This window comes from Arvicola amphibius, chromosome 4, assembly GCF_903992535.2.
Source record: "Arvicola amphibius chromosome 4, mArvAmp1.2, whole genome shotgun sequence".
Lineage (NCBI taxonomy): Eukaryota > Metazoa > Chordata > Mammalia > Rodentia > Cricetidae > Arvicola > Arvicola amphibius.
In genome coordinates this window covers 42,923,366-42,949,098 of record NC_052050.1, presented here as the reverse complement: position 1 = coordinate 42,949,098, position 25,733 = coordinate 42,923,366, and the positions used below count along the sequence as shown (strand labels likewise).

Below are 25,733 nucleotides of genomic sequence, written 5' to 3'. Positions count from 1 at the left end.
CCCGCTCCCAGGCGCCTCCAGCCCAGAGTTTCAATAAATACAGTGCAAATAGGTCTGGAGGTCTAGCTGGAAGACAGAGGGCGGGCGCTATCACCTTACATAAAGCCACCCAGGCGCCCTTAGGCCATACCACACACGCGCGTCCCCGCACAGCATACGGAAACACGAGCATCTTCCTTTGTACCCAGAGAAACAGCAGACACACGATCTTTGCAGACACAGGAATACACGATTGCACATGCGCCGGCCGACTCTCCAACACTGGCCCTGGACTTGGCGTTTGGAGCGCCCTCTCCTGGCTCTGAGGAGTGGTACCAGTGGGCTTTCCCTAGCAGAACTATGTGGTATCCTAGTCTAAAGGCCTGGTTCCGTGGAATTGGGCGGGCTGGGAAAGCAGTGGCTTGTGTTGGAGTTGGCCCAGGTTGGGAATTTGTCCAGGCTGAAGATGGGGAAACTCCAGCTGTTGATGGACAGCGTGATAGTCAGCACCCCGATGATATTGAGCAGGAATCCAGCCCGGGCCTAGGGTGAGGCAAGCCAATGTGAATCAGAAACACACTCCTCAGCTCTCATGGGTGCTTAGGACCCCTCTCATCAGCAAAGCCCTTGGGAAGTCCTGCCTTCGGTCTAAACTGCAGTATTAGGCAAAGTCTTCGTCACTTATTTGACTGCCCATCCTAACAGGGAAGGTGGGGGTTCCTTATAAGCTTCTGGGGCTCCGAGCCTTGTTTTCTCTTAGGCCATTTCATTAAGTGGGGATGCCGCCACCCCTGGAACTTCTGAATGTCCCCTCCCTTTATTTGTGACCTGGGACTGTAGAATATAAAGATGCCAGCGTTTCTGCCGTCCCCCAGCCCCAGGGCCAGGTCTTCTCTGGGAACCTCAGTGACCCTCAGCTGCGTTATGGTGCCTTGAGAGGGAGAGACAGGGCAGGTGGCGGGCTGAGGCATTCCCATCTCCTAGACACTCACCATATCGGACACTTTGAGGCCTCCGAAGGAGAAGGCAATGGCGTTGGGCGGAGTGGCCACAGGTAGCATGAAAGCCAAGGAGGAAGCCAGGGTGCAGGGGAGCATGACATAGAGGGGGTGAAGGCAGATGGCCTGTGCCTGCAGGGTGACAGTGGGCACCGTTGATGCTGGTCCCCGCTCAGTGGGGAGGCCGGGCTTCTTCGCTTTGAGGGGGCTACCCCGCCACTCCCCCCTCTGGTCATGAACCCGATTCCTGGGCAGAGTGCTCTGGGTGACCTGGAGAAGGCCCCTTGACCTCTTGGAGGAGATGAATGTGCTGCCCTGCCCTGTGGGGTGTAGTGAGGGGAGGGGCCCATAAAACCGATCTCAAAGGGGCTCAGGAGGTGTCATCAAAGGCTGTGGGAACACGCCTCAGGAGGAAGGGGCTGGGGACGCTCCAGGGAGCAATTTTACCCCCATCGCTTCTGGAATGACCAGAACAGGGATTGGGTGGGGAGGTGGGTGAGGCCTCCAGTCAGCCCCACTGGGATACTCAAAGAGTGATGTCACTCGGGACAGGTGACTCAGGGGCCAGAAGGCCTTGGGACCTAAGAGTTCAACATCTGGAGCTGGGGGTAGCCCGGGAGGCGGTTCTCTCCGTGCAGAAGAGGAGGTTTGGACCAGCTCCTCTGAGTAGCTGCAGGGTTGAGAACAGGCAGGAGGGCTGCCTGGAAGAGGCTGCCCTGTCAGCTCACCATGGAGGCCAGGATGGGCAGGAAGAGCGTAGTGGTAGCCACGTTACTGGTGCACTCGGTGAAGATGGCAATCAATAGGCAGAGGATGAAGGCTGTGGCTGCTGGCGGTATGTGCTCCAGCGGGGTCAGCTTTTCTCCCAACCACGCAGACAAACCTGATTCCTGATGGCAGAAGAAGGCGACAGATAGGAGACAGAAAAGCTCCCAGGTCCCCAGCTGGAACTCTGGGAGGCCCTGGCCCTGCCTACACCTCCATGGCCTTCAAGTCAAACAACTCTGAAGGAAGTTGGTGCCCAGTTAGGACCAAGGGGGCTCCCTACTGCTCCTTGGGACCAGTGGGATGAGGGGAGAAGATTCTAGTGGGAAACCTGAGATTTGTGAGTGTAAGCGCCTTGCTTTCCTGGCTCTCTTGAAGCTCCTGGATCATCTGAGCCCCTCCACTCCAGCGTTAGGGCTGAAGGGACCTTGCTTTTGGTGGTGGTGATGGAGCTTGAAGAGGCTACTTGGAAAATGGGCAATTTCCAGGGTCTGTCCCTGCCCACTGTCATGCCAGGCTGTGGGACCTGATGCTATGCCCAGTGCTGAGTTCCTGTCTCCTCCACATCAAGCAAAGTGTCTGGCACAGTCTGTGGATATACTAACCACAGACCCAGGAATCTCCTACATCAGTCAGGACCCAGGGGTGTAGGGCTGCAGTATCCTGAATCTTTCTGCTCTTTTGGATGGAAGGTCAAGAAAAAGATGCTCTGGTCCCTGGAAGACTGTTATCTGTCGCCCCCTGGAGGCTTCATCTGGTATGGCATAAAGCCCATACTATCTTTGTGGGTGCTCAGGCCTATTCTTGAAGCATTGGCTTCGAGAATAAGTGGCTGGTGTGCGGGTGAGGCGCATCACTGAGAGAGGCCTACTTTCCTTTGGGCTTCAAGAACCCATGTGGGGAGAGGTACCTAAGGCTGGTGAGGGACTATCCCAGGGTTTCCCTCAAACAGGCTCTCACCTCACTGCCTTTGGCCAGGGCAAAGCCCCCACCCAGCAAGATCAGGATATTCCAAGGCATCTTATCGTTCATTGTCTTCCAGGTGAGGATGGCAGGAGGAGCCTTCAGCTTCCCTGGTTTGTCTACTCCCCAAGCAGACAAGGATGGTCACCAAAAGTCAATAGGCCTTCCCTCCCATCCACTTGAGGCCTTCCTGAGTGGGTTCCTATTAAGTGGATTCCTAGTAAGCTAGGTAGAAGGGAGTCCCTCAGTCTCCATCCCTACACTATCCCACCTCTGTCCCTGAGTCCCTGTGTCCTTGACAGGTCACTCCAACCCCTCTAAGCTTTGCTAGCTCCTGCTGGATGTGGTAGAAGGCAGTAGGCTACACACCTGCAGGCAGGGCCCTCTGGAGACCCTTCCCAGCCCCAGGCCAGGTGCTTACTTGGGTCCTGGGTCAGTCCTGGGATCTTGGAGGGGATGAAGAACATAATCAGGCCGATGAAGATGGCCACTGTCCCATCTGATGCTAAGCTGTGGAAGGGACAGGAGGGCAAGGCTGAGGAAGGGATGGAGAAGGGACGCCACCATCAACATGCCTGGTGACATCCTGTCCCTGCCTCAACTCCCTTCCCTCCCACTGCCTTCCTTTTCTTCCTTTCTAGTTCAGAGTCCCGGGCAGTCTCCCCTCTGCCGTCTTGCAGGTCTCACCTTTGGCCATTTTCATTGGCAAACAGCGTGTCACCCCAGCCTGGGAAGAAGCCTGGCTCTCTGGTGAACCAGAGAACCACCAGGATAATAAAGAGGCCGGTGACAGTCTTTTCTGCAAAACTCATGGGGCCAAGCAGCGTGTGCTGGTTCTTGATGACCTGGTAGGCTGCCTGCTTTTGTTCTTCTTCCCCTTCCCCAAAGCCAAAGTTCTTCCGGAAGCTGCAGGCAGAGGCAGGGGCAGTGTGTGAACGGTCTGTACCAGGCATGGGGCAAACCCCTTAGGTTCTGGCTTTACAGCTAGAAGAGAGTCCAAGACCCAGAGGGGCATCTTGGCATAGTCCCCCACTTCCCCTCAGACTGACCTTGAGTTCTAGGCATACGTTATCATGTCCAGATTATGTGTGATTGGGAACCAAACCCAGGTTTCACGCATGCTAGGTAAACTCTCTTCTGTCTTACGTTTCTAACCCTTTGTTTCGTTTTTAGTTCAAGTTGGTCTCCATGTCCTGATCCTCCTGCCTCAGCCTTCTGAGTGCTGGGGTTATGGGTGTGTACTACCAGGCCTGGCTTGGGATTGTGGTTTTTCTTCAACAAGAAACCTGTATCTTCTTTGTCTTAGACCCCATTGTTGCCCTTCTTCTGAAGGGTCTCTTGTGCTGAGCCTTTTGCGCCCAGAGTGAGAGGGGTGAGTGGCCCAGACTCTGAGTGTCCTTTCAGTCCTGATTCTGAGTCCCTTTTCTGTTAACGTTCCGGGAACTACTCCCTTCCCTCATGCCTACCCCAGCTGTCTCTGCCAGCCTCAGCAATACCTTCATAGTCCTTAGCCGTTCAGAAGGCTTTGCCTGCCCCCTTATGCTGTCTCTTTACCTTGTGCTGGCATTTCGCTTTACACTTGGGTAAATCTTATCATCTGCTGGTCTGTGAGTTTCTCAGGGCAAAGACCGTGTCTCACACATCTGCGGCTCCTCCAGTATCCAACACTATGCTGACTTCATCAACTACTCCCTTGCCTCACACCAGCTCCCAGCCTTAAGCCAGCCTCCTTGCAGCTGCCCAAGTGATTTGTTCAAAGTACAGCTTAACAACTTGTTGTGGCTCCTCTCTGCCTGGAAGGAATGGATGAATAATGGCTCACACCCCGGTAATACTCAGATCACCACTCTGGTCCGTGTGCTCGTTGACATCACTAACTGATTGCAGACTTGAGTTCAGCTGAGTCTTAGCAGGGTCTCTGACTATTTTACTTCACTTTGGGTTTTTAAGACAGGATATCATGTAACCCAGGCTGGCCTTGAACTCATGATCCTCCTGCCTCAGCTCCCCAGGTACTGAGATGACAGGTATATACCACCATGCCCGGCTACCCAATATTTCTCAACATAGGTCTCTAAACTGGAATGAGGAGTAACTCAGGGTTGCATGGAGATAAAGTCTACCTCCTCATCTTAGCCTCAAGGACAAGGTCCCAACTTTATGCGGCACACAAAGTCCTCTGTGATTGTTCTCTGACAGCCTCATGCACTTCAGCCCTTGAGAAGCAGTGTTTTCAGACACACCTAGGGCTTTTTGGCCCCTGTGCTTCTCGCCTCTCCTGCTTGAATACCTTTCCCCACTTCTAACCCTGGCTAACTATCAGTCCTGCAGGAATCAACTGAGATTTCATGTCCAGGAACTTTCTGGAATGCCCACTCCCTGTGCTCTCCTCTCTTGTGGCCCCCACCATATCATCACTTATCAGAGGAGAATGGAGACAAGAGTCCCAGTGTTCAGTACATGGGCAGGCAAACAGAAGGACCACCTCAAATGCTTCTTTAACTGACTGTGCTCCATGTGGAATCCCCAAGTGCTTATCCCAGGACCATGGAGCATTATGGGAAGGTGTATGACTGGCGAGGATGGGGTGGGAGTACCAGGAGATGTGGTTTTCAGGGCTGGAGAGATGGTTACTGACTAAGTAAGATGCTTGCCATGTAAACATCAAGATCTGAGTTCCGGCCCCAGCACTTGTACATAAAAGATGGAGCTAGGGATGCAGAGACCAAAGGCTCCCTGGAGCTCATTGGTTAGCCATGGTCACCTGGATGAGTTCTGGGTTCACTGGGAGACCCTGTCTCAAAAAATAAGGGGAGAAATGGTTGGGGAAGACAGCTAATGTCAAACTCTGGTCTTCATACACATTCATATAAACATGTGCACCTGCGCATACATATAAACACACACACACACACACATACACACACACACACACACACACACACACACACACACACACACACGAGACATGACTTTCAATCCCAGGATTCACCATTCCTCCAGACTCAGCTTGCTTATTCCATCGCATGGGAGACCAGTCACTTAGAGGAGAAGAGGGCTTCTCATGGTATGGTCCCCCACCTTGTTTGGATGAATCAGAGGCTCCTGGGGTACAAGTAGGAAGCTGGGTTTCTCTTACCTATGGCACCACTTACTTGAAACCCAGGAAGAGGACCTGCAGCCATATCCAAGCCAACGTCAGCAAGATGATCATGGTGGGGAAGGCAAAACCAAACCAGGAAGCAAAGTTTATCACGTTGCCATTTTGGGGGAAGAGCCTGATGAAGGGGACATGGGCTATTGTGTGACAATGTCCCTGAAACTGCCTGGTCCCGTTTTCACCACAACAAGAGTGCAAATCCCCATTCATCATGCCCCCCTCTCCCTGGCTCTCACGAGTTCATCTGGCCTTGGAGCACCAGGTTGGGAGTAGTGCCTGTCAAGGTGGCGATGCCCCCAATGCTGGCCGAGTAGCAAATGCACAGACTCAGTCCCTTGTGGAAGCTGCTATACTCCCGAGTCTTCTGTGTGCTGGGCTCTGAAGAGGCCGAGACAGCCTGTCCATTATCTGCCAACAAGGGAAAGAAAGTACATGGGGACAGGTACAAGATGAGTTGCAGGAATCTTGGCTGGGTTCTGGGGCCTCCAGGGCCCCTTGGTGATGGACAGCTGGACTTGAGTTTCCAGGGGGACAGAGACTGTGCCCAGGTTCCAGCATTCTCTGGAGCTTTGGGCTGGGAGTGTTCTCAGACACAATCCAGTTCAACTTCTCTCGGGAAACAGTCACAAAGAAGCGAGAAGGGTTACCTAGACCAAGTAGGAGGGATGAAGCCCAGAGCACTTCTTGCTCCCCAGACTGCAGCTCACTTCTCACCAAACTCTTGGGTTGCTATGATGTGCTAGCCCAGGCCACTTAGCTTTGTGCTCAGTGTGTATTGTTGTTGTTATTGCTGTTTTGATGGAGCCCAGGGCCTTGCACATGCCAGCCGAGTACCCTCGCTTCAGCTACATACCTAGCCCACGGATGTTGGCATTTAATATTTTTGAGACATTATTATTATTACATACAAACACGTACATGCACACATGCCACAGTGCACATATGGAAGTCAGAGGACACCTTGCAGGAGTCAGTTTTCTCTTTCTATTATGTGGGTCCTGGGGATCAAACTCATGTCTTTAGGCTTGGTGGCAGGCACCTTCACCTCCTGAGTTATCTCAGCAGTCTCCACTGGCATTTTACATCCGGGAAAACCTCAGGAAGACCTGGTTGGGTCAGTCACTCACCTGTCTCTTTTCCCATGGGCCTTTCAGAATGGAAGCCATGTCTGGGGGGCAGGTTCTGCTTCAGATCTGGGGGCAGGGACTGCTTTAGGTCTAGGGACAGAGTCTGCTTCAGGTCTCTTACCGAGTTTGGTCACCTCCTTCTGGGGACTTGCTTCTTGGAGCTCAAAGGCAGGGTTTTCACTGCCTTGCTCCACGTCCTTTTGTGAGCCCTGAAGCTGCTCCAGGACCGCATGCCCGATGGGCACCATCATGGCTGTGGTGGCTGTGTTGCTGATCCACATGGAGAGGAAGGCTGTGACCAACATGAAGCCCAGAAGCAACCTACAGGCAAAGAGACAGACACTCCGCCATTCCAGCTTCCTTCCAGACATGGGATGCCGTATGTTTCTCCCACCCTGAATCACACACAGACTCACAGGGCAGGCCGCACTCCGATGATGAGGAGCACTCGGAGGGCGATGCGCTTGTGCAGTTTCCAGTGTTCCACAGCCACGGCCACCATCATCCCCCCGATGAACAGTATGTTGGTGTCATTGAAGTACTCTATGCCGACCTGGGGAGTGGGGATGGATCTGAGATGCTGGTGTCTCCTCCTGATACTTATGGGGACCGGTCATGACATCCTCACAAACTGGTATTCCTCTGGGACCTCAGAACCAAATGGAAATGCCCTTTGGGCAATCGGCCGTTCTACAGGAGCCAGGCTCCTGCCAAACTCACTGCTTTTCTTCTCTCTGAGAGACTAAGAGACTGTAGCCTGAACAGGTGTGCTTTAAGCAGAGCACGGAAGATAACTAATTCCCCGGCTCTTTCTGAAGAGTGTGTGCGGTCTCTACCAGTATCATCACCATCACCTGAGACTTGTTACAAACAAAATGCTCAGCCAGGCCTGGTAGCTCTGCTGAACCCCAGGAGCAGGAAGAGTGTGACTGGGCCAGCCTGGGCTGAACAGCAAGACCCAGTGTTAAAATGAAGGGGGAAGAGGAATAAGAGAAAGAAGAAGATGGGGAGGAGGAAGATAAAAAGAAGAGAAAGATGGGGTGGTGGAGAAGGGGAAGAGAAGGAAAAATGAGGTTGAGATGAGATCCCCTTTTTAGCACCATCGGAGTCAGGTCAGAGGGAGGCCCATCTATCTGTTCTGCTTCTCAGTGCAGGTGGTTCTGGTGCGGTTCAAACCGAAGAGCCATTATATTAGAAGTATAGAGTCGGGGGCTGGAGAGATGGCTCAGCAGTTAAGAGCACTTGCTGCTCTTCCAGAGCACCTGGGTTCGGTTCTCAGTGCCCTCATGGCAGCTCACAACCATCTTTAACCCCAGTTTCAGAGGACCCAATGCCCTCTTCTGATCTCCGAGGGTACCAGGCACAAATGTGATGCATATACATACATCCACACAGACTTAATATACACATCTAGTAATACACCTTTAAAAAGTATATACAGCCAGTCCTCTCTTAGGCCTTTGGATGTGGGGTCTGCATTCATAGATGAGGCAACCCCTGTACAGAAAATACTCAGGCAGAAACTGCATCTGTGCCAAATGTGTACATGCTTGCCTCTACATGATTGTCTTTAAAATTTGTTTGACGTGTGTGTGTGTTTTTGTGTGTGTGTATGTTCCATGGCTAGAATGTGGAGGTCTGAAGAAAACTTGTAGAAGTCGGTCCCTTCTCCCACTAAGTGGATGGATCCCAGGCATTAAACTCACGGTGTGAGGCTAGGCAGCAGTGCCTTTATCTGCTGAGCCACCTCCTCAGCCCTAAACAATACATTATGGTAACTATTTACTCATATTGGGTATCACAAGGAAGGTGTGTGAGTCTCTGTGGAAACACTACACATCTTAAGTAAGAGAATTGAGCATCCTGGGACATCCAGAGGGTGTCTTATATAAAAATCCTCACTTTGGCTCTGTGGATACGGAGACAGGTGACAGTTTATCTTTTTGTTTGTTTTTGACAGGGTCTACCTAGGTAGGTCAGGTTGGTCTTGAACTTAAGATCCTCATGGCCGGCCTTTCAGTGCCCGACTTGCAGCAATGTGCTAGCAGGACCAGCTGCTGGGGAGTTCTTCAGTTGGCTTTCATTGCCCCCCTCCAGTTGCAGGCCTTGCACGTCTCCAGTAGAACTCCTGCTGTGAATGAACTCGCACAACAGCCATGCACGCTTCTAGGATACTCTCTGCCTCCTAGCTGGCTGTCTTCTTCCACAACTTTGTGAAGCGGTGTCCTTGGTTCCAAGGCTCTAGGTAAGATCCCCCCACCCCTTCCCTGTAGCCTTTCCTCCTGTGGACGGGCGTGCTTACCTCAGAGGCATCCATTATACCCATCAGGGGGAAGAGGATGATGGGGAACATGCCGGTGACAGCCAGGGGCAGGGACTCTGTACACCACATCAGCGCCATGAGGATAATGGTGTAAGCGCAGTAGGCTTCCTGTGGGCAGGAGGAGAGAAGCAGACAGAGGGGTTAGAAGGTATAGCTACCTTCTCTTCTGCCCTCAAGAGAAACCGGGCCGTTTGTGCCAGCATGAGGAGAGCCTGAGAATACTTGATTTCCAAGTTCAAGGTTCCCATCTCAAAATGGAAATAAAGAAGAGCGAGCTAGAAACATGGCTCACTTGGTAGCGTGTTCTAGCATGTATAGTGCATTGTGTATAATCCCAAGCACCACGTAGCCTGTAAGCCTCAGCATTCAGGAGGTAGAGGCGAGCTGTTCAGGAGTTCAAACTTATCCTTGGCGACATAGCAAGGTTAGGGACAGCCTGGACTAGACATGAGACGCTATCTCAGGTTTGGGTTCATTCATTTTTTTTGTTGTTGTTGTATTTGTTTTGAAATAAAATCTCACTGTGTAGCACTGGCTAGCTCCAGGCTCACTATGTAGACCAAGCTTGGTTTAAGCTCACAGAGATCCACCCGCTTCTGCTTCCTAAGAGCTGGAATTAATGGTGTATACCACCAATGAGACCCCATCCCAAACAAAAAACAAAACAGTGTCATCCTCTTGTCTTTGACCTTGGGGCTGGGCATTATAACAGGCCTCACATAGTTCAAGAAGACTCCAGGAGAGGCAGCGAGAGGAGGGGTGGAAAGCATCGCCCAGGTCCTTGATCCTCTTCAACTCACGTTTCTTTACTAAGTGGTTCTTGGTGGGAGTCAAACTTGTGCATGATAGGCAAGCCTTCTGCCTCTGAGCTCTACCCCAGGACAGCTTGGTGACATCTGGGTCCGTGGAGCCCTAGTTTTGAAGCTAATCTTGTCCAAGGGAAGGGATCTCCTGGAGTTTTGGGAGGCTGAACATCTACCTCCTGCTGGGGTTGCTCGGCACAGAAACCAAGGCGCGGTTCACTTTTTCAGACAAGGTGAGAGCGTCTCCCATCTTGGCATTATGCAAAGAATTTGGGGTCACTCCAAGGCATAGATTTGGGGTACCAGAAATCCCCCCTTTCCTTCTTTAGGTCTACAGATCCTGATCTTAAGCCTAGGCTAGACAGAGGCCAGACATGGGCCCAAGACATCAGGGGTCTAGCCTCCTTGTCAGAGCCTCTCCCAGGGCCAAAGAATGATTAGCCAGAGGGAGACACTGGCCCAGACTGTTGGCTGAGGAAGGAACAGGGCAGGGGTGAAGTGGGGAATAGGGAGGGTTGGTGGTGGGGCAAAGGGGTGTTTATAAGCTGTAGGCTGGGACTCTCCTCCCTATCCGTCCAATTGTTTGCCTTCTTTTTACCACTAGGCTCACCCTCAGCACCTGCAGCCTTGCAGCCTTAGTTCTCTGATGCTGGGGGAGAGTTTCTCTCTTGGGGAGTGAGGAGGAGAGACCTGTGGGGGGAGAGGAAGCTGTTATTGAGCAACTTTTAGGACTTCTGTTAAAAACATAAGCGCCATTAAGGTGGGTGTGGTGGTCTCACTTTATGGAGGTGTCTGGAGATCAAGTGGCTTGCTCAAGGTCCCAGGACAGCTGAGGAGTGGCTGAGTTAGGACAGGCATTAGAACAGGCACTCGGGTTGAGTGGCAGGATTGCATAAGGCCGAGGGTTCCAGAGAACACGCCCTTATAAACACATAGGAGGAAGGTGCTCTTGGAGCTACACTGGGTGCCACGCTCTTGGCTGTCTCTAGGCAAGCTCTCATTTGTTTAGTGATGCCAGGAATTGATTGAACACACTCAGCCTCTACCCCTTCTAGCATTAAACCTGAACTCATTAGCTCAGGGGTAAGGTCCCCATGACCCTTGACCAAAGATCCACCTATTTCCTCCACCAGCTGGTTTCTGCTGATGCCAGTTTTTTTCTTGCTCCTCTGTACTTGCCCTGGTTGGACAAACAACTGATTACCCACCCCTCAGACTAAGGACAGGCCATTCCCTCTGGATCCTCGTGCTGTCTGACCAGAGACAGAGGAGGTTAGGGGTCAACACTGCTGACTCCAGAAAAACTGCCCTGCTGGACATCCCAAGCCGTCTCCCTGCCAAGTCCCATGACCAGTGGGTTTCAAATGCTTTTCAGTAACATTCAGTTGTTCTTTGAGGTTCCAAAAACTCTCCCCAGTTCACAGATGAAAAGAGAAAGACACGGTCGGGTGGTAGTGCTTAACCCCAGCACCCGGGGAGAAAGAGGTAGGCAGATCTCCGAGTTCTAGGCCAACCTTGTCTTCAGAGTGAGTCCCCAGACAGTCAGGGCTACACGGGGACCCTGGCTCAAAAATCAAAACCAAAACCAAATGAAAACAAAACAAAACAAATCCAAAAAACAAAACAAAACAAAAAAAGAAGAAAAGAAAAGAGAAAGATGCAGGTTAATATAAAGGTCAACATGTTAAAGTCACACAAGTAGTAAGTAGTCAAACCAGGCCATCTGGCTCCTAAACCCTGGATTTTACCTTCCACCTGTGCTCAATTCTTCCCCTTTGCGGGGCCCTCAGACTCCCTGTGTGGAGAGGCAGAGGCATGAACTGGAGATCTGAAGCCACAGAACCACCTTCTCAGGGCCTGCCACCTCCTGTGGCCTGGATTTATCAAGGGGCTTTGCTGCCCATGTGTGAGTGTGTGTGTGTGTGTGTGTGTGTGTGTGTGTGTGTGTGTGCACGTGAAGGCTGCCTTATTTTTTGGGCCAGGTTTCTCACTGGCCTGCAGCTTACCTGTAGGCTAGGCTGGCTGTCCAGTGAGCCCCGGGGAGCTCGCCTCCACTTCCCCAGCACTCGGATTACTAGCATGTGCCACAATGCCTGGATTTTTGTGTGTGTACTAGGGATCATATTTCTGTCCTCATGCTTGTACGGTACCCCATGCCTGTAACCTCAGCCTTTGGGAGGCTGGGGCAAACTACGGAGCTCTTGCTACCCTCCTAACTAAGCCTTCTGGTGTATGTCACCACACCCAGGGAAGGTGCTTCACTTTTGAGGCCTCATTAGCACACTGTCACGGTGCTGTCTGGAGCGCATAGAGTGCCTGTCTGTTTAGCACGTGACTCCCACCCTCACCCTTGATGGCCCTGCCTGGCTCCTCCAGGGTATCATCTCAAAGCTCCACCTTGACCCTGGTGGCTTTAGCCCTGGGTCCCCATTCCACCTCCCTAGCAGTCTGCCAAAGCTTGTTCTTCCTGGATTATGGGTTTTCAGCTGGGACGTGGAATCCTGAGGACCCATGAACTTGTGAAGACTATGAGCATAGCCAACAGAGTCGGCAGAGATTGCCCTGGCTCACACATGTCTCCGCTGTGAGTCTTCTACACCGTAATGTTCAAACTGATAAGCATTCTCTAGGCACCATACCTTGCTACACCTTATCGTGAAGTGACTTACCTTACTACCGTGAACACCTTACCATACATTTCCAGACATCACCATACCTCGCCACATCTTACCATACTTTACCAAAGTGTGCCCCATCTTACCATCCCTTACCATGCATTACCACATGTCACCATATTTTACCAACCCCATACCATCCATTACCACATCTTACTATATCTTATTGTACCTTACCATACTTTGCCACACCTTATCATACTTTGCCACATCTTATCATACTTACCACGCCTTACCACGCCTTACCACGCCTTCCCATACCAATACATCTTCCCACAGCCTTCCATATCTTGCTATACCTTGTTCTCAATGTATGTCTTTAACTTTGAATTCAGTGATCAATAAATAAGAGGCATTCAACACTTCATTATAAAGTAGGCTTTGTTCCAGCATGGCGGTGCTTGTGCCAACATGGCGGTGCCTAGTACTTGCATGGTAGGCAGAAGGGTCGGATTTCAAGGCCATACTGAGGGCTATATGAGACCTTTACTCAAAGCAAAAAAAAAAAAAAAAAAAGAACAAACAACGGCCAGAAAGATGGCCCAGTGTGTAGAGAAACTTGCTGTCAAGCCTGATAACCTGAGTTCAAAACTTAGAATTCACATGGTGGAAAGAGAGAGCCAATTCTCAAGTTGTTCTCTGACCTCCACATGTACAACACACATGTGTGCATACACACAATATATAAACAGAGACATATGTATAAAATAACTCAAAATCCAAAAACAGAAGTGTAGGTCTGGATAAGTTTGCCCACGTAGACAAGTGAAGCGCTCTGAGGATATCTGAGGCAGGCAAGGCAGTTGTCTGCTTTAGCTTAGAAGTATCTCAACTTAAAACAGGTTTATGGCTGGGCAGTGGTGGTGCACACCTTTAATCCCAGCACTCAGGAGGCACAGGTAGGCAGATCTCTGTGAGTTCGAGGCCAGCCTGGTCTACAGAATGAGTCCAGGACAGTTCGAGCTACAGAGAAATTCTGTTTCCAAACAAAACAAAACAACACCAACAAAAAGAAAACAGAATTATGAAGGTGAGGCTTATCTGTATGGTTTTCACGTTTCATGTACAAGCCTTAGGGATCTCAGGGATTCTCCTGTCTCCAGCACCACACAGTTGGGATCACAGGGCACCAGATTTCATTACAGATGGCTGTGAGCCACTGTGTGGTTGCTAGGAATTGAACTCAGGGCCTCTGGAAGAACAAGCAGTGCTCTTAACCTCCAAGCCATCTCTCCAGGCCCTGCACTTGCTTTTAAACTCAGGCACTGGGGATCTGTGACTCGTTTTTCCCAGCAATCTCTTTACACACTGAGCTGTCTCCCCAGCTCCTTGTCATCATTATTTTGGGGGACTTTGTTACAGATATTTTGCTTCTGAAACAGAGTCTCACTAAGTTATCCATGTTGGCCTCAAACTCTGGGACTCAAATGACTTCAGTTTCCCAAGTAGCTGGGACTATAGGCATGTGCCACCAGGCCTGGCTCTGTTACAGATATTGGATTGTAGCTATCAGACACTGGACGCCTGCCCACATCAGTTCCGGCAGCTACCTCCCAATCCACTCAGCATGCTGTTTACACTGTCACTGTTTGGAAATGCAGTAGTTTCTACACCATATTTTTCTCTAAGGCACCAACAATGGAATGTGTATTTTAAAACCGCAACAGGGTTTTCCTGGAAACCAGGATTCCTAACTGCTTTCCTTTACAAGTAATATTCTGGGAAAAATAGAAGTGACGCACTTGTTGAAGGTGGGACGGTCCAGCTTGGAGCTGGTGTGCTGCCAGCGTTCTGCAAGGCTCTGTGGTTAGATGCCACCCTTTGGGCACTGCTAGAGGCACTGGTGGGACTTTTTTCCTCTGTCCCACAGTATGTCTGATCCCAGGTCGGCATCCCCAGCTCTAGGAATGGGGAATCCAGGGATTCCAAGCCATACTGGGGCTCACTGATTTACAGCCCTGTGGACTGGCAGCCCTGACACGAAGCCTCAGTGGCTTACACGCTGGCGTCTGGCTACCCCTAGCACCATAGCACCACTGTGTGGTCCAGATCCCAGGGGCACACTTCCCATTTGGAGCGAAGGTAGAGACTGTGCTAGGAGTGTCATGGGTTCAGGGCTCAGTAAACAGCAGAGAGTTTTGTACTGAGCCTCTCTGCCTTCTGCTTCCTAGGCCCAGGAGGGGAGCTGTTTCCAGTTCTGGGTCCTCTCTGTAACACTAAAGCAATTTATTCTTGTCATAGTAACCATTTTTTTGTTGTTTAGGGGCCTCAGAGCTGAGGGGTATGCTCTACCACCGAGTCCCACAGCTGGGTCTGGGTGCCTTACACACAACACTCTGATCTTGCCTACTCTGCTCCAGTTCAGCAGACACTGGTCTCTCTCAATTTCCTCAAGCACGCTGTCCTCTATTTGGCCACAGAGATCTTTGCAGAGTTCCCTCTCTTTAGACTTCCTTTTCCTCCCCATTTTGCCTCGTTGACATCCTAGATCTTAGCTGGATGTCATTCCTAGATCTTAGCTGGGTATTCCTTTTTCAGGGGATCCCCTCCCCATCTTTTTTTAGAGCGAGGCTCACTCTATGGGTCATGGGTGGGATCTCTTGGTCTCTGCCTCCCAGGTGCTGGGATCACATGTGTGTGCCGCCTTGCTTGGCAGCATTTAACTTTATGAAATAAATGGGTATTAATTTTGTCACTGGACCATAAACTGTCCAAGCCTGTTTCTGCTGAAAGAGTGAACCAATGCACAGCATTAAAAGGCAATGCCAACAGGTGGTGGTGGCACACACCTTTAGTCCCAGAACTCAAGAGGCAGAGGCAGGGGGATCTCTGTGAGTTCAAGTCCAGCCTGGTCTACAGAGCGAGTTCCAGGACAGCTAGGGCTGTTGCACAGAACCCTGTTTTGGGGAAAAAAGGCGTGATAAACCCAGCTTGGTCTTCAGGGAGTCTGTGTGGGCTGGCCTGCAAAGTCAGCAGTGGATAGGAAGACTAGCTCCTTAGAGGATCCTCCGGGTACAAGTTGGAGGCTTCTTTCACAGTGAAAAAAAAAATCTATTCAGCAAAGCTAAGAACCCAGACCCAGATTTATTGCTGTGCAGCTTTGAACAAGTCCCTTAACCTCTCTTGGAGTGTTTTTTTTTTAACCCTAAAAAACACTACGAAGTGTTTCCAGCCATACATGCATGTGTCTCCTTTACAGGAAGAAAAGGGGTGGTTTTTCTGGTGGGGATAGGATAGAGAGGAAGTGGGGAGCAGGTATGGAGGGGTGGAGGTGGGGTGCACCTAGGACACAGAGGGCAGGGTTCATTGGAGAGTAGCTTTAGACTTCTAGAGAACCAGGTGACTATATGAGGCACGCATGGAAATGAGGGTGCCAGAGAAGCCAGGGCAGACTCTGGACCCTGGGGAATAGAAAAGGCAGGGAAGGGAAGGGAAGGGCTGTGGACGACATGGCCTTTACCCATCACAGACACAGTGCATGCAGCACATGGCTCTGAGGCAGGAGCAAACACCCACAGTCTCAAATGTGTCCCTGCTTGCGCCTCCTGGGGATTGAAGGTTAACTTGGGGGTGGAGATGGTTGGCTTACAGCAGGGTATTTCCACTGTCCCTGGACTCTAGAACATGGGGATGCTACTGGTAGGGTGCAGGGACATTCTCAGGGCCTGGAGGAAGCTGGGGCATTTAAGCTGTAACCTGACAGGCACTGCTGCAAAGGAGAGGCCAGAAGAGTGAGGGTCCCAAGGAGAAATGACCTTTCCTGAGCCCCCTACTGCTAGGCTGGAGAAGACTTCCAGGGGTTGAGATAGGCCTAGGTCAGGTTCCTGGAGATGGGCATACTTGAAAAGAGTTCTGTCTGCTCGAGAGAGATCGAGAACTTTATCTAGAAGACAGGACCATGGAAATGGGAGGCCTTTGAAGGGCTGAAGTAGGGACAGTAGGGTGTCAGCCTGGTCTTTTAATTACCTGATTGTACAAAGGCCGGAAAAACTTTGGCAGCAGAGACCATGCTTAGCATGAGAGGTTCTGGGCTCCATCTCAGCCCAAGAAGAAAAAGAATAATAATAAAAAAAGAGAAGGGAAAGGAGGAAGGCCGCACGGGTGCTACGGTGGTCATGTGAGAGCACACCATTTGTACACACATGAGGGACCTCGGAGGGCTTCTTACCCTGGGAGGGAACCAGGACCCCTTCACACCTGAAGAAGCCTTGCATTTCCTCAGACTAAGCTTTTAAAATGTACAAAGTAAAGCAACACAGAACTTTAAGAAAATGAGCTACACGGAAATGAAGAGAGAGAGAGAACTCGTGTGTGTGTGTGTGTGTGTGTGTGAGAGAGAGAGAGAGAGAGAGAGAGAGAGAGAGAGAGAGAGAGAGAGAGAGAGAGAGATATCCTTCACAGGAATAACAGGCAGATGTTAATTGCCCAATACCTTTGATGACCGAATAGATGAATATCACAAAGGGGACAATGGACAGTTCAGCTATGAGATTTTGTCTCCAAGTCTCTGAAGCAACTGGCTCAGAGCCCTATCCTTCCATCCAGCTTCTTTAACTCTCAGCAGGAGAGTATGTCCTTTTCCTGTCTCCCATCTCCAACTCCAGGCTAGCCAGGAGCAGCCAAGTATCCCCCACCAAGCAATGGCCCTGTGTGACCCTCTTCTAGGCCTTGCCCAGCAGCCTCCGTGAGGGGCACCGGAAGTCACCATCCCCACAAAAGCCTTCTGTGCCCCTGCCTGCCTTTGAGGCTCTGCCAAGCACAGTGATGGCGGCTACAGCCTTGTTCTCGTTTGGGTGAGTGCCATTTACTTGGTTCCTCTTGGCTTCTTTGCTCTACCTTCCTGGAACTAGAGAAAGTCAGCACCTATCTTCTCTCTCCAATCCCTCCACGTCCAAAACAAAGCTCTTTCAAAAAGAAGGGTCTGTTGTTCCAGGTGTAAGCATCCTTGGCAGGTGTGAACATCCCTGGCCAGGTGTGAACCTCTCTGGCCAAGTGTGAGCATCTTTGGCCCAGGTGAGTATCCTTGCCAGGTGCAGGTCTGGGAAAGGTCATGTGCACTTATATTTTTCTTGATGTTTTTGAGACAGGGTCTCCATATGTAGCCCTAGCTGTCCAGGAACTTGATCAGTAGACTAAGCTGGTCTCGAACTCACAGAGATCCTCCTACCTCTGTCTCCCAAGTGCTGGGATTAAAGGCGTGCGCCACCGCCGCCTGGCTGTACCACCACACCTGGGTACATGCACAATTTTTGATTGCAGAGCAGAAGAAAGTCCGATACCAAATCATTTCCTGAATACACTGGTAGGGACAGGCAATGAGAGGCCACAGCCAAGCTGGAAGGTCTCTTCTATGGGTCTCACTCACGTGCTAGCTGATGGCTTTCTCAGCTCCAGGCTTAACAGAGGCTACTGGGATTCTAAGGATTCCATCAGCCTTACCTTGCCATTGAGAAGATGTTAGGGTGATACTGAGCTGAGAAGCAAGTGGCCACTATGGGAACTGAAGGTAATTCTGTAATTCTTGATCGGCCACATTCCAACTCTTCACAGTCACAGAGTTTTAGCCAATCACTTGAAAAATCTTAAAGACAGCTATGCCTTTGTCAGCTCTGCTCCCCATCCCCCCCTCTTTCCCTTTCTCCTTGTCCAGGTCTCACTGTATTGCTCAAGATGGCCCTGAACTCCCAGGCTCAAATAACGGCCTCCTTCTACCAAGTATCTGGGGCTTCCGGCACATCAGATTGAAACAGTGAGCTCACAATGCCACAGGCTTTTTGTTTTTGTTTTTTGAGACAGTGCTTCCCTGTGTAGCTTTTGGAGCCTATCCTGTAACTCACTCTGTAGACCAGGCTGACCTTGAACTCACAGATATCCTCCTGCTTCTGTCTTCCACAGCCAGCTGCCACAGGGTTTTTAACAAAGCTTTGGGGACAACTCCTGACATCACAGTTTGTGCCTGGAGCCAGGCTTGCTGTGTCTGAGTGGACTCAGTCAAGTTGAGCGAACTGGCAATCCCACAGCCCTCAGTGAATTTGGTCCTCACGGAAGCCCAGGGCCACCACCCGCACTAGAATCAGGTTTTACCATTGAAGACTCTACCTTCCTTCCCACAATGTTCCTAGGGGGGCTGATGAGCCAGGTCCGGTTTTAGTAATCAGGGGGTAAAGTCTATGTCAGAATACTTTCTGCCTTTACTTCAGGGACCTCCTTTGGGGAGGGGGGTGACTCCTCTTTCAAATCTTCCAGGCAAAACTTATCTCCATCCATCCCAGGGGCCACTCTCTGCCGCTCCTGGGGACCACAGCTCACCACTTGGGGTTGTGTGACAAGACATGCCTCCCTGCTTCATAGACAGGAGGGTCTGAGGCCCTGGTGGAGCCACAGCTCATCTGAGCAGCAGTGGGAAAGTGGGCCGTCCACACATGTCCCAGGGCCTTCTGTGCCTCCAGGAGCCAGCGGCAGACAGGAAGTTTGTGGAGTTTCCGGAGCCCTAGAGATGGGACACCCTGATGCTGGCTGTAGCATCTCCTCCTAGCCTCGGTGTTTAGATCTGTGGATAAGTGATAGCATATTCTCCACGCATGCCCTCAAGTGCCCTCGGTTATCTACCTGGCTCCAAAAGTCGTGCTCTATTCTCTGCACCCTGCTTCCTCAGAGAGTGATAGAGGGTCTAAATTCCTTGCACAGATCTCCTCTGCCGTTGGGCTTCGGCTTGTCTTGAGGATACTTATCACCAGTTCTAAAGTGCACAGGACTGTGTGTCCTGTGTCCACGATTAAAGACGCTGCTCTCTTCTGTTCTTAGCAGAGACATGTTTGTCTCAGTCGATCTCTGACCAACATGGCACCATTATTTTTTTTGGCAGATGATCTTTTTGGGTTCCAAGAGGCTTTTGCATTTTTGACTGACATTTATAGAGACGTGAGCATTCTATTTACTCATTGCCTGAAGAATGAAGTCCCCACTTCTTCCCCAGGCCTGCCATAGGCTGCCTTCTCCCCTCCTTTCTGAACTTGACCATCCCAACGTTGTAATGGCGCAGGCCCCTAGCTCCACACTGTTGTTTTCCCGGTCAGCTTGCCAGGCTCACCCCTGCACTGGCCCTTTGCACCTGCTACAGGTTCTGCCTAGACAATTCTTCACCCAGAGTTGGGTTGATCTGGCTCTTACTGCCACTCTGGTCTTAGGGTAACTGTCTACTCCCTGGGGAGCCCTACTTGAGCCCTGTACTGAGGGCAGCTTCTCCCTAGGTCATATATGGTGATACCTGCCATACTGCTTCCACAGCTTGTGCAGTACATTTGTGTGTGTGTGTGTGTGTCCCATGTCACCCCTATAGGAAAGACAGCTCCTCCACACCCTCTCTCCAGAACACATAAATGGTGCCTGCCACTCACAGCGCTGAGTGCGAGGTTTACCCGTAAGGGAAGAGAAGAGTGGGGAAGAGGTCTCTGCTGAACAGGGGTGCTTCTGCTTGCAGGGCTGAGCAAACACCACACTGCAGGCCCTGTCAGCTGTCAAAGGCGACAGCAGATCAAGAGGCCAATGGCCATTCTTTTCACGTAATGGCTCTTGCTGGTCCCATGCTCCCCCATTCCTGCCCTCAGGGGGCCTCCAGCTGCTGTGGCTTCACCTGCCCCTTTGTGGCTTCTCAGTCCACTTGGACTCCTTAGGAAAAGTCACTGTCTACTCTGAGCTCATCGGCTCCCTCGCTCCATCTGTGTGGAACAAACACGTGTCTCCTCCTTTGGACCCTAACGAGGTTGGGGGCAAAATATCTGCATTTTTGTCCAGTTACCCCTGGGAAAAAGAGAGGGTGTCCCTCACATTGGTGACAGAATAAATGTGGAACTCTTGGCTGGGTGGCCATGAACGAGAGGAGTTGTAATGGGAGCCTCTTTGCCTCTCCAGACAGCTTCAGGCAGAGACCCCAAGACCAGATGACTGCCTCCACTTTTTCTTTTTTTACAGATGACATTGAAAACAAGTTACATCATCCCTCTGGACCTCAGTTTACATGTCTGTGGAATGGAGACAGCAGCAGTAACACCACAGCTGAGCAGAGGCCTCCGTGGGAAACAAGTGAGCTAAGGCTTCGAGGTGCTTGGCCCGATGCCGAGTGCGTAAAACACATCCAATAAATGTTAGCTGTTTTACTACAGAGTGCTGAACTTCAGTGGGGGCTCTCCTTCCCATGCTAGGGGCCAGAGCTAGGAGGCTCAGTTTTACGTTTGGGGGCTAATTTCAGAGCAGTCTCAATAGGAATTCAGGAAATGTTCTCCCTTTGCCCACATCCCTTCAGTTATTCACCCAGCATCTCTGATACACCTGGCCATGGGAGTCTACAGAGAGTATGTCAAAGTCCTTGTTTCAAAAATAGGAAGAAAGTAAACAAATATACACCTTTTTTTGAGACAGAACCTCGTCTATCATGGGCTAGCTTCAAACTCACTGTGTAGCTAAGGATGACTCTGAACTTCTGATTCTCCTGCCTCCACGTCCCAGCTGCTGTAATTACAGGAGTGTGTCACCATGCTTAGTTTCTTCAGCGCTGGAGTCTAAACCCAGGGTTTCACGTATGTTAGGCAAGCACTCTATCTACAGAGCCGTAACCCCAGCCCCGGACACCAGAGCAACTAGTGGGACAGAGGGCTTCTAAGATACATGTAAGAGGAACAGGAGGAGAACGGATCTGGGAGGAGAAGAGCCCAGACAGGAGCAGAGAGCAGCTGCCGGCAGTAGAGGTGGGATAGCGGGAGTGGAGTCTGAGCAGGAGGCTTGCCGGTGTGGAGTCTTGGGGCCCCGGGCATCTTAAGTTCATATTGATTTCTAACCATACTGGGAAGGCTGAATAGGGTTGGCCAGGAGTCTTGGGGATGATGTAAAGAAGGCAGGGCAGGTGAGACAGACTGCCCAGGTGGGGACAATGTTCAGAATACAGATGTCCCTAACTTCTGACGGTTCCTGGTTTTAGGAAGGTGGAGAGGTGACGAACTGATCTTTCCCCTGGGCTGGAGACTTGTGGTAAGATCATCTGAGGTGATAAGGGGTGTTGGTAGCAAGCCACAGCTCCTGGGCTGAGTAAGGAAAAGGAACAAACCATGCCTTGCCCCAAGCTGCGTTGCAAGGCTGTGATTAGTGGGTGGGTGTTAGTGGGTACACTCAGTGTGTTTTCAATTTGTAAAAGTCTTGACTTAGAATGAGTTTACTGGCATTTGATCCGATCATAAATGGGAAACACATGTAGCGTGTGGAGGGGACAGTGAGCACACAGGTCCTGCTCTTGGTTGTGTGAGCAGGTGGAGGAAGCGGAACCAACCAGAACGACCTAAGTCAAGGCTAGCATTGAAAGGTGGTAGCTTAAAACATGTCTTAGCAAGACTGTGGGAAGAGCTTTCTGGAGATGGCGGTCTGAGCTTCAAGCTGGTTGGGGAGAAGCAAAGTTTCCATATAGAGAAATATTGTGGGCCACATGACCAAGTTAGCTGGCTCATACAGCTATAGAGGTTTGCAGTCGGATCCCAGACTGAGGATTTGTGGGCATCGAGACACTTGGGGGTGGCGGGTGGGGTTCTTGTTTTGTTTTTGAGGCAAGTTCTCACAACTCAGCCCAGGCTGGTACTGAGCTCATGATCCTGCTACTTCAACCTTCCGAATGCTGAGATTAGAGGTGGGTGCTACCACACCCGGCTAGAGGATGCTTTTCAGATCATAAGACAACATACAATTACCTGGCCAGAAGTTGGGAGGGGTGTGGGGGCACGGGAGGGTTGCTGGGAAACCTGCAGAGTCTGATAGAGGAGTCTGGGAATGGCATGGGAGGGAGGGGAGGCAAAACTAGGTGTCACCGAAGCCAAGTGAAGACAACACGATGGCAAAGAGGATGTGACCCGCTGGGACAAATTTTGCTGCAGGGTTGAGGAAGGTGAGCACGGGCCTTGGGTTGGGACCCTGGAAGCTGATGGGAATTTAGATAGCAGAGAGAAAGAATATAGGTGTGTGTGCACACAGGTACACTCTGAGGCTTGCTCTTGGGGGCGGGCATCTCAGAGAAGGAATGAATGTGTGAGCTGAAGGAAGCTTGTTTGTTTGACGTGAGACACATAAGAGCTTGTTTATATGCTGATGGGCGCGGCCAAGCAAGGTAGGCGAAATTGATCATATTTAGGGTTAGAATTCCTGTGTGGGGTGGGAACCCAAGGTCCAGAGGTCGGTCTGGCCTCTCAGGATAGTTGGTTGAGTCAGGAGAGGGTAAGCAAAGGCTGTGTGCTGGAGGCAAGGAGCAGGACCACGTACAATGGAATGAAGCCTGAGGTTCCTAACACAGTTTCTTCCCATCAAGAGGCACAGCTTCCCGTACCAACTCAGGCTTTCCCTACCCTGGGGCAAAACAGGGAATCTTTCTGCACTATGTATGCTTCTCCCAGGATGGTGGCGGTGGTGTCACACAGGTTCCAGCCTGTCTGGAATCTCTCTGATAGATTCCCGGCATAGAGACACCACCGGTTTGGGCCCGAGAAGGTCATCTCAAAAATCAGTCAGGCTTTCTTCCTAAGCAGGTGTCAGGGGCCATATTCTGGGCCTCCTCCTTCAGAGATAACATAACCAAAGGCCTTTCTTGATTTCCCTATCTGTAGCAACAAGTAGTGGCTCATTGGGTAGTCCTGGGGGCAGGGGCGTGGGATGGTCCAGGGCCAAGATTCAGTATCAGCTTTAGGGACCGGGCTACACCTCCAGCTCTGTCTCTTTCAAGCCATGCCATTTGCACAGGCAGCTAGACTGCAAAGTTAAGTATGAGACCCTCTTGGGGGCTTCCTTCCCAAAGCTCCAGGATAATTTCACTAAAATTTAGGGATGTCTTGTTAGTTTTGGTATTGCTAGGGGTCAAACCCTGGGGTCTTGCTTGTGGCAGGCAAGAAAGAGCCTTGCTACTGAGCTATATCCCCAGGCTCCCAGACTAATTTGAGATCTGTTATTTAATGTTTATTTTCTTATAGAGGAACCCAAGAGGGCATATGACCCGAACTCCACAGAACTGAGTTCTGACCTACCCTCACTTCCCCCTTTTGTAGATGGGACAGGGGGACCTGCCTCATAGGATGGGGAACAGGGCTCCTAGGTGCACACAGTACATACAGGCAGGTGGTGGGGTTCAAATGAATAAGAGCAGGGTTATGCATAACTTTCTGAAGTAGGGAAGAAGGCAGGAGCCTTGTTCCAGCCCTGTTACAGAAAGGGCTCTTCCTGGGTGGTCCACCTGGAGACTACAGGTCAGCACTTACTCTGTTTCTTCCTGGGATGGTATAACTCCCTGAGGCCAGCTTTCTCCTGCCCTCCCTCTCAGAACCTGGCTATGCACTTGCCTCTTCTGTCCCTGGTTGGCACTAAGTTCAGGGCTGAGCAGACACACAGCAGTCAGAGAAACTCATCTCCCTGTTCCTGCATTTCCTTTATGCAACTGCTTCTATTCTCAGACCGGCAGGCTCCAATGTACCTGAGCACTTTGCACAGGGATTGAGTGCTGAATGAAACCACCCTTGGCTCCCAGAAAGACAGGAAGTGGTAGCTTCACTTTCAGGGGAGGGGAAGTGAAGAGGAAATTAAAGATGCCCCCCTTTGGCCCCAGTGATCGCTCCCTTGCCACCCCTAGAGTTACCTATGCTGAGTGAGACCCACAATCCTTACCTTAGTTCGGATAACGATTGGCAGAGGCAACAGGAAAATGGGCAGACATATGGCAATCAAGTAGAAACGATAGGCCCATAGGACCTGCCAGCAGGTGGCCATAGTGAGGACGAGCCAGGCGGGACTGAGGCTGCCAGAGCAGCTGCCTGAAGGAGCCACGAAACTGAAGGACCAAGGAGACTGTGAACAGCAGGTGGCCCGGGGCAGCTTATATAAAGCCAGCTGAGTGTTAACCATTGACCCACCCTGGCAATCAGAGTGTTTTTGGAATCAGGAGGTGGGAGTAAGGAGGAGGGACCGCAGGAGGAGTAACAACCAGGAAGACTTAGTGGGGCCAGGGAGGGCAAAGACGAGAAAGAAAAGCTTCAGGTTACTGAAGGAAAGCCCAGACTTCACTCCTGCTGGGCACAGAAGCTGCTGGGGCACTGGGCTGGTAGAGCCCTCAGTCAGGGTTGTACAGGGCAGGAGCCAAGCGCTCCTTCCAGCCCAGCCCAGCCCACCTCTAGCCTTTGAATCCCCCAAGCCAAGTTCTCAGCTGAGCAGTTGACACTTGACCCTTGGAGCTGGGCGTTGCCCCTACCCTGCCTACCCAGGCATCCCGTCCTCAGGAGTTTCAGAGCCTAAGATCAGGACTGGGAGGCCTGGGGCATCTGGCTAGCCAGCAAGCAAGCATGCCCCCTCCTCCTAGGAGTCTGTCAAAGCCACACGTTCTTCATCCCCTTCGCAGGAGACTGGCCCCCTGACTTATCCTTGCCACTAGCCGCTTCCTCATTCTGCAGAAATCCTTCCTTGTGTAAGTTGAGCATTGATGTGTGATAGATAGACAGTAAAGATTAGTTTCTTTCAGAATCTTCCTGGTCCCCGCCCCCTGACTGCTAGGGGAAAACAGCAAATATTGCTTCGTATTCTATTTACACATTCAGCCATTCTACACATCAGCCAGCTACTCAACAAAGCCTTTGGCACCAGTCATGGGCACTGTTTGCTGCTAAGGATACAGAGATTAAAATGCTGCACACGAGGGCATGATGTCCCCAGCGTTAGTTCAGGCTGGTTGATGGACTGTTTCAGCAGCTTCACAAACCACTGGGTGTTACTGTTCTGTTTTATAAGTGGGGATACTAGGCCTGAAGACACAGAGCCAGGCAGATTTCAAATATGTTCAGTGAGTGCCCCAGGGGAGGTGCCAACCCACTGTGGGAGCTCGGGGAAAGAGTGAGCTCTGGAGACACCCCAACTAGGTTGTCTGGAAAAG

The 25,733-nt window shown here is 51.1% G+C and overlaps 1 protein-coding gene across 1 annotated transcript; it reads right to left on the bottom strand.

Moving 5' to 3' along the window:
* Slc13a2 (solute carrier family 13 member 2) lies at positions 1-24,648 on the bottom strand. The gene is made up of 12 exons (XM_038326517.1): positions 24,479-24,648; positions 9,295-9,423; positions 7,409-7,545; positions 7,114-7,313; positions 6,102-6,273; positions 5,861-5,983; positions 3,393-3,611; positions 3,127-3,215; positions 2,703-2,824; positions 1,706-1,867; positions 972-1,109; positions 1-522 (listed from the first exon to the last, which is right to left on the bottom strand). The coding sequence occupies exons 1-12, from the start codon at positions 24,578-24,580 to the stop codon at positions 355-357; spliced, it is 1,761 nt and encodes a 586-aa protein (XP_038182445.1). The 5' UTR covers positions 24,581-24,648; the 3' UTR covers positions 1-354.
* Between the last annotated feature and the right edge of the window lie 1,085 nt (positions 24,649-25,733).

Coding starts and splice junctions, on each gene's coding strand:
- Slc13a2 (XM_038326517.1), bottom strand. CDS start 24,580: ATGGCCACCTGCTGGCAGGTCCTATGGGCCTATCGTTTCTACTTGATT. Junction 7,314..7,408: donor ATCGGAGTGCGGCCTGCCCT/GTGAGTCTGTGT, acceptor CTTTGCCTGTAG/GTTGCTTCTGGGCTTCATGT. Junction 3,216..3,392: donor GCCAATGAAAATGGCCAAAG/GTGAGACCTGCA, acceptor TCCCTTCCACAG/CTTAGCATCAGATGGGACAG.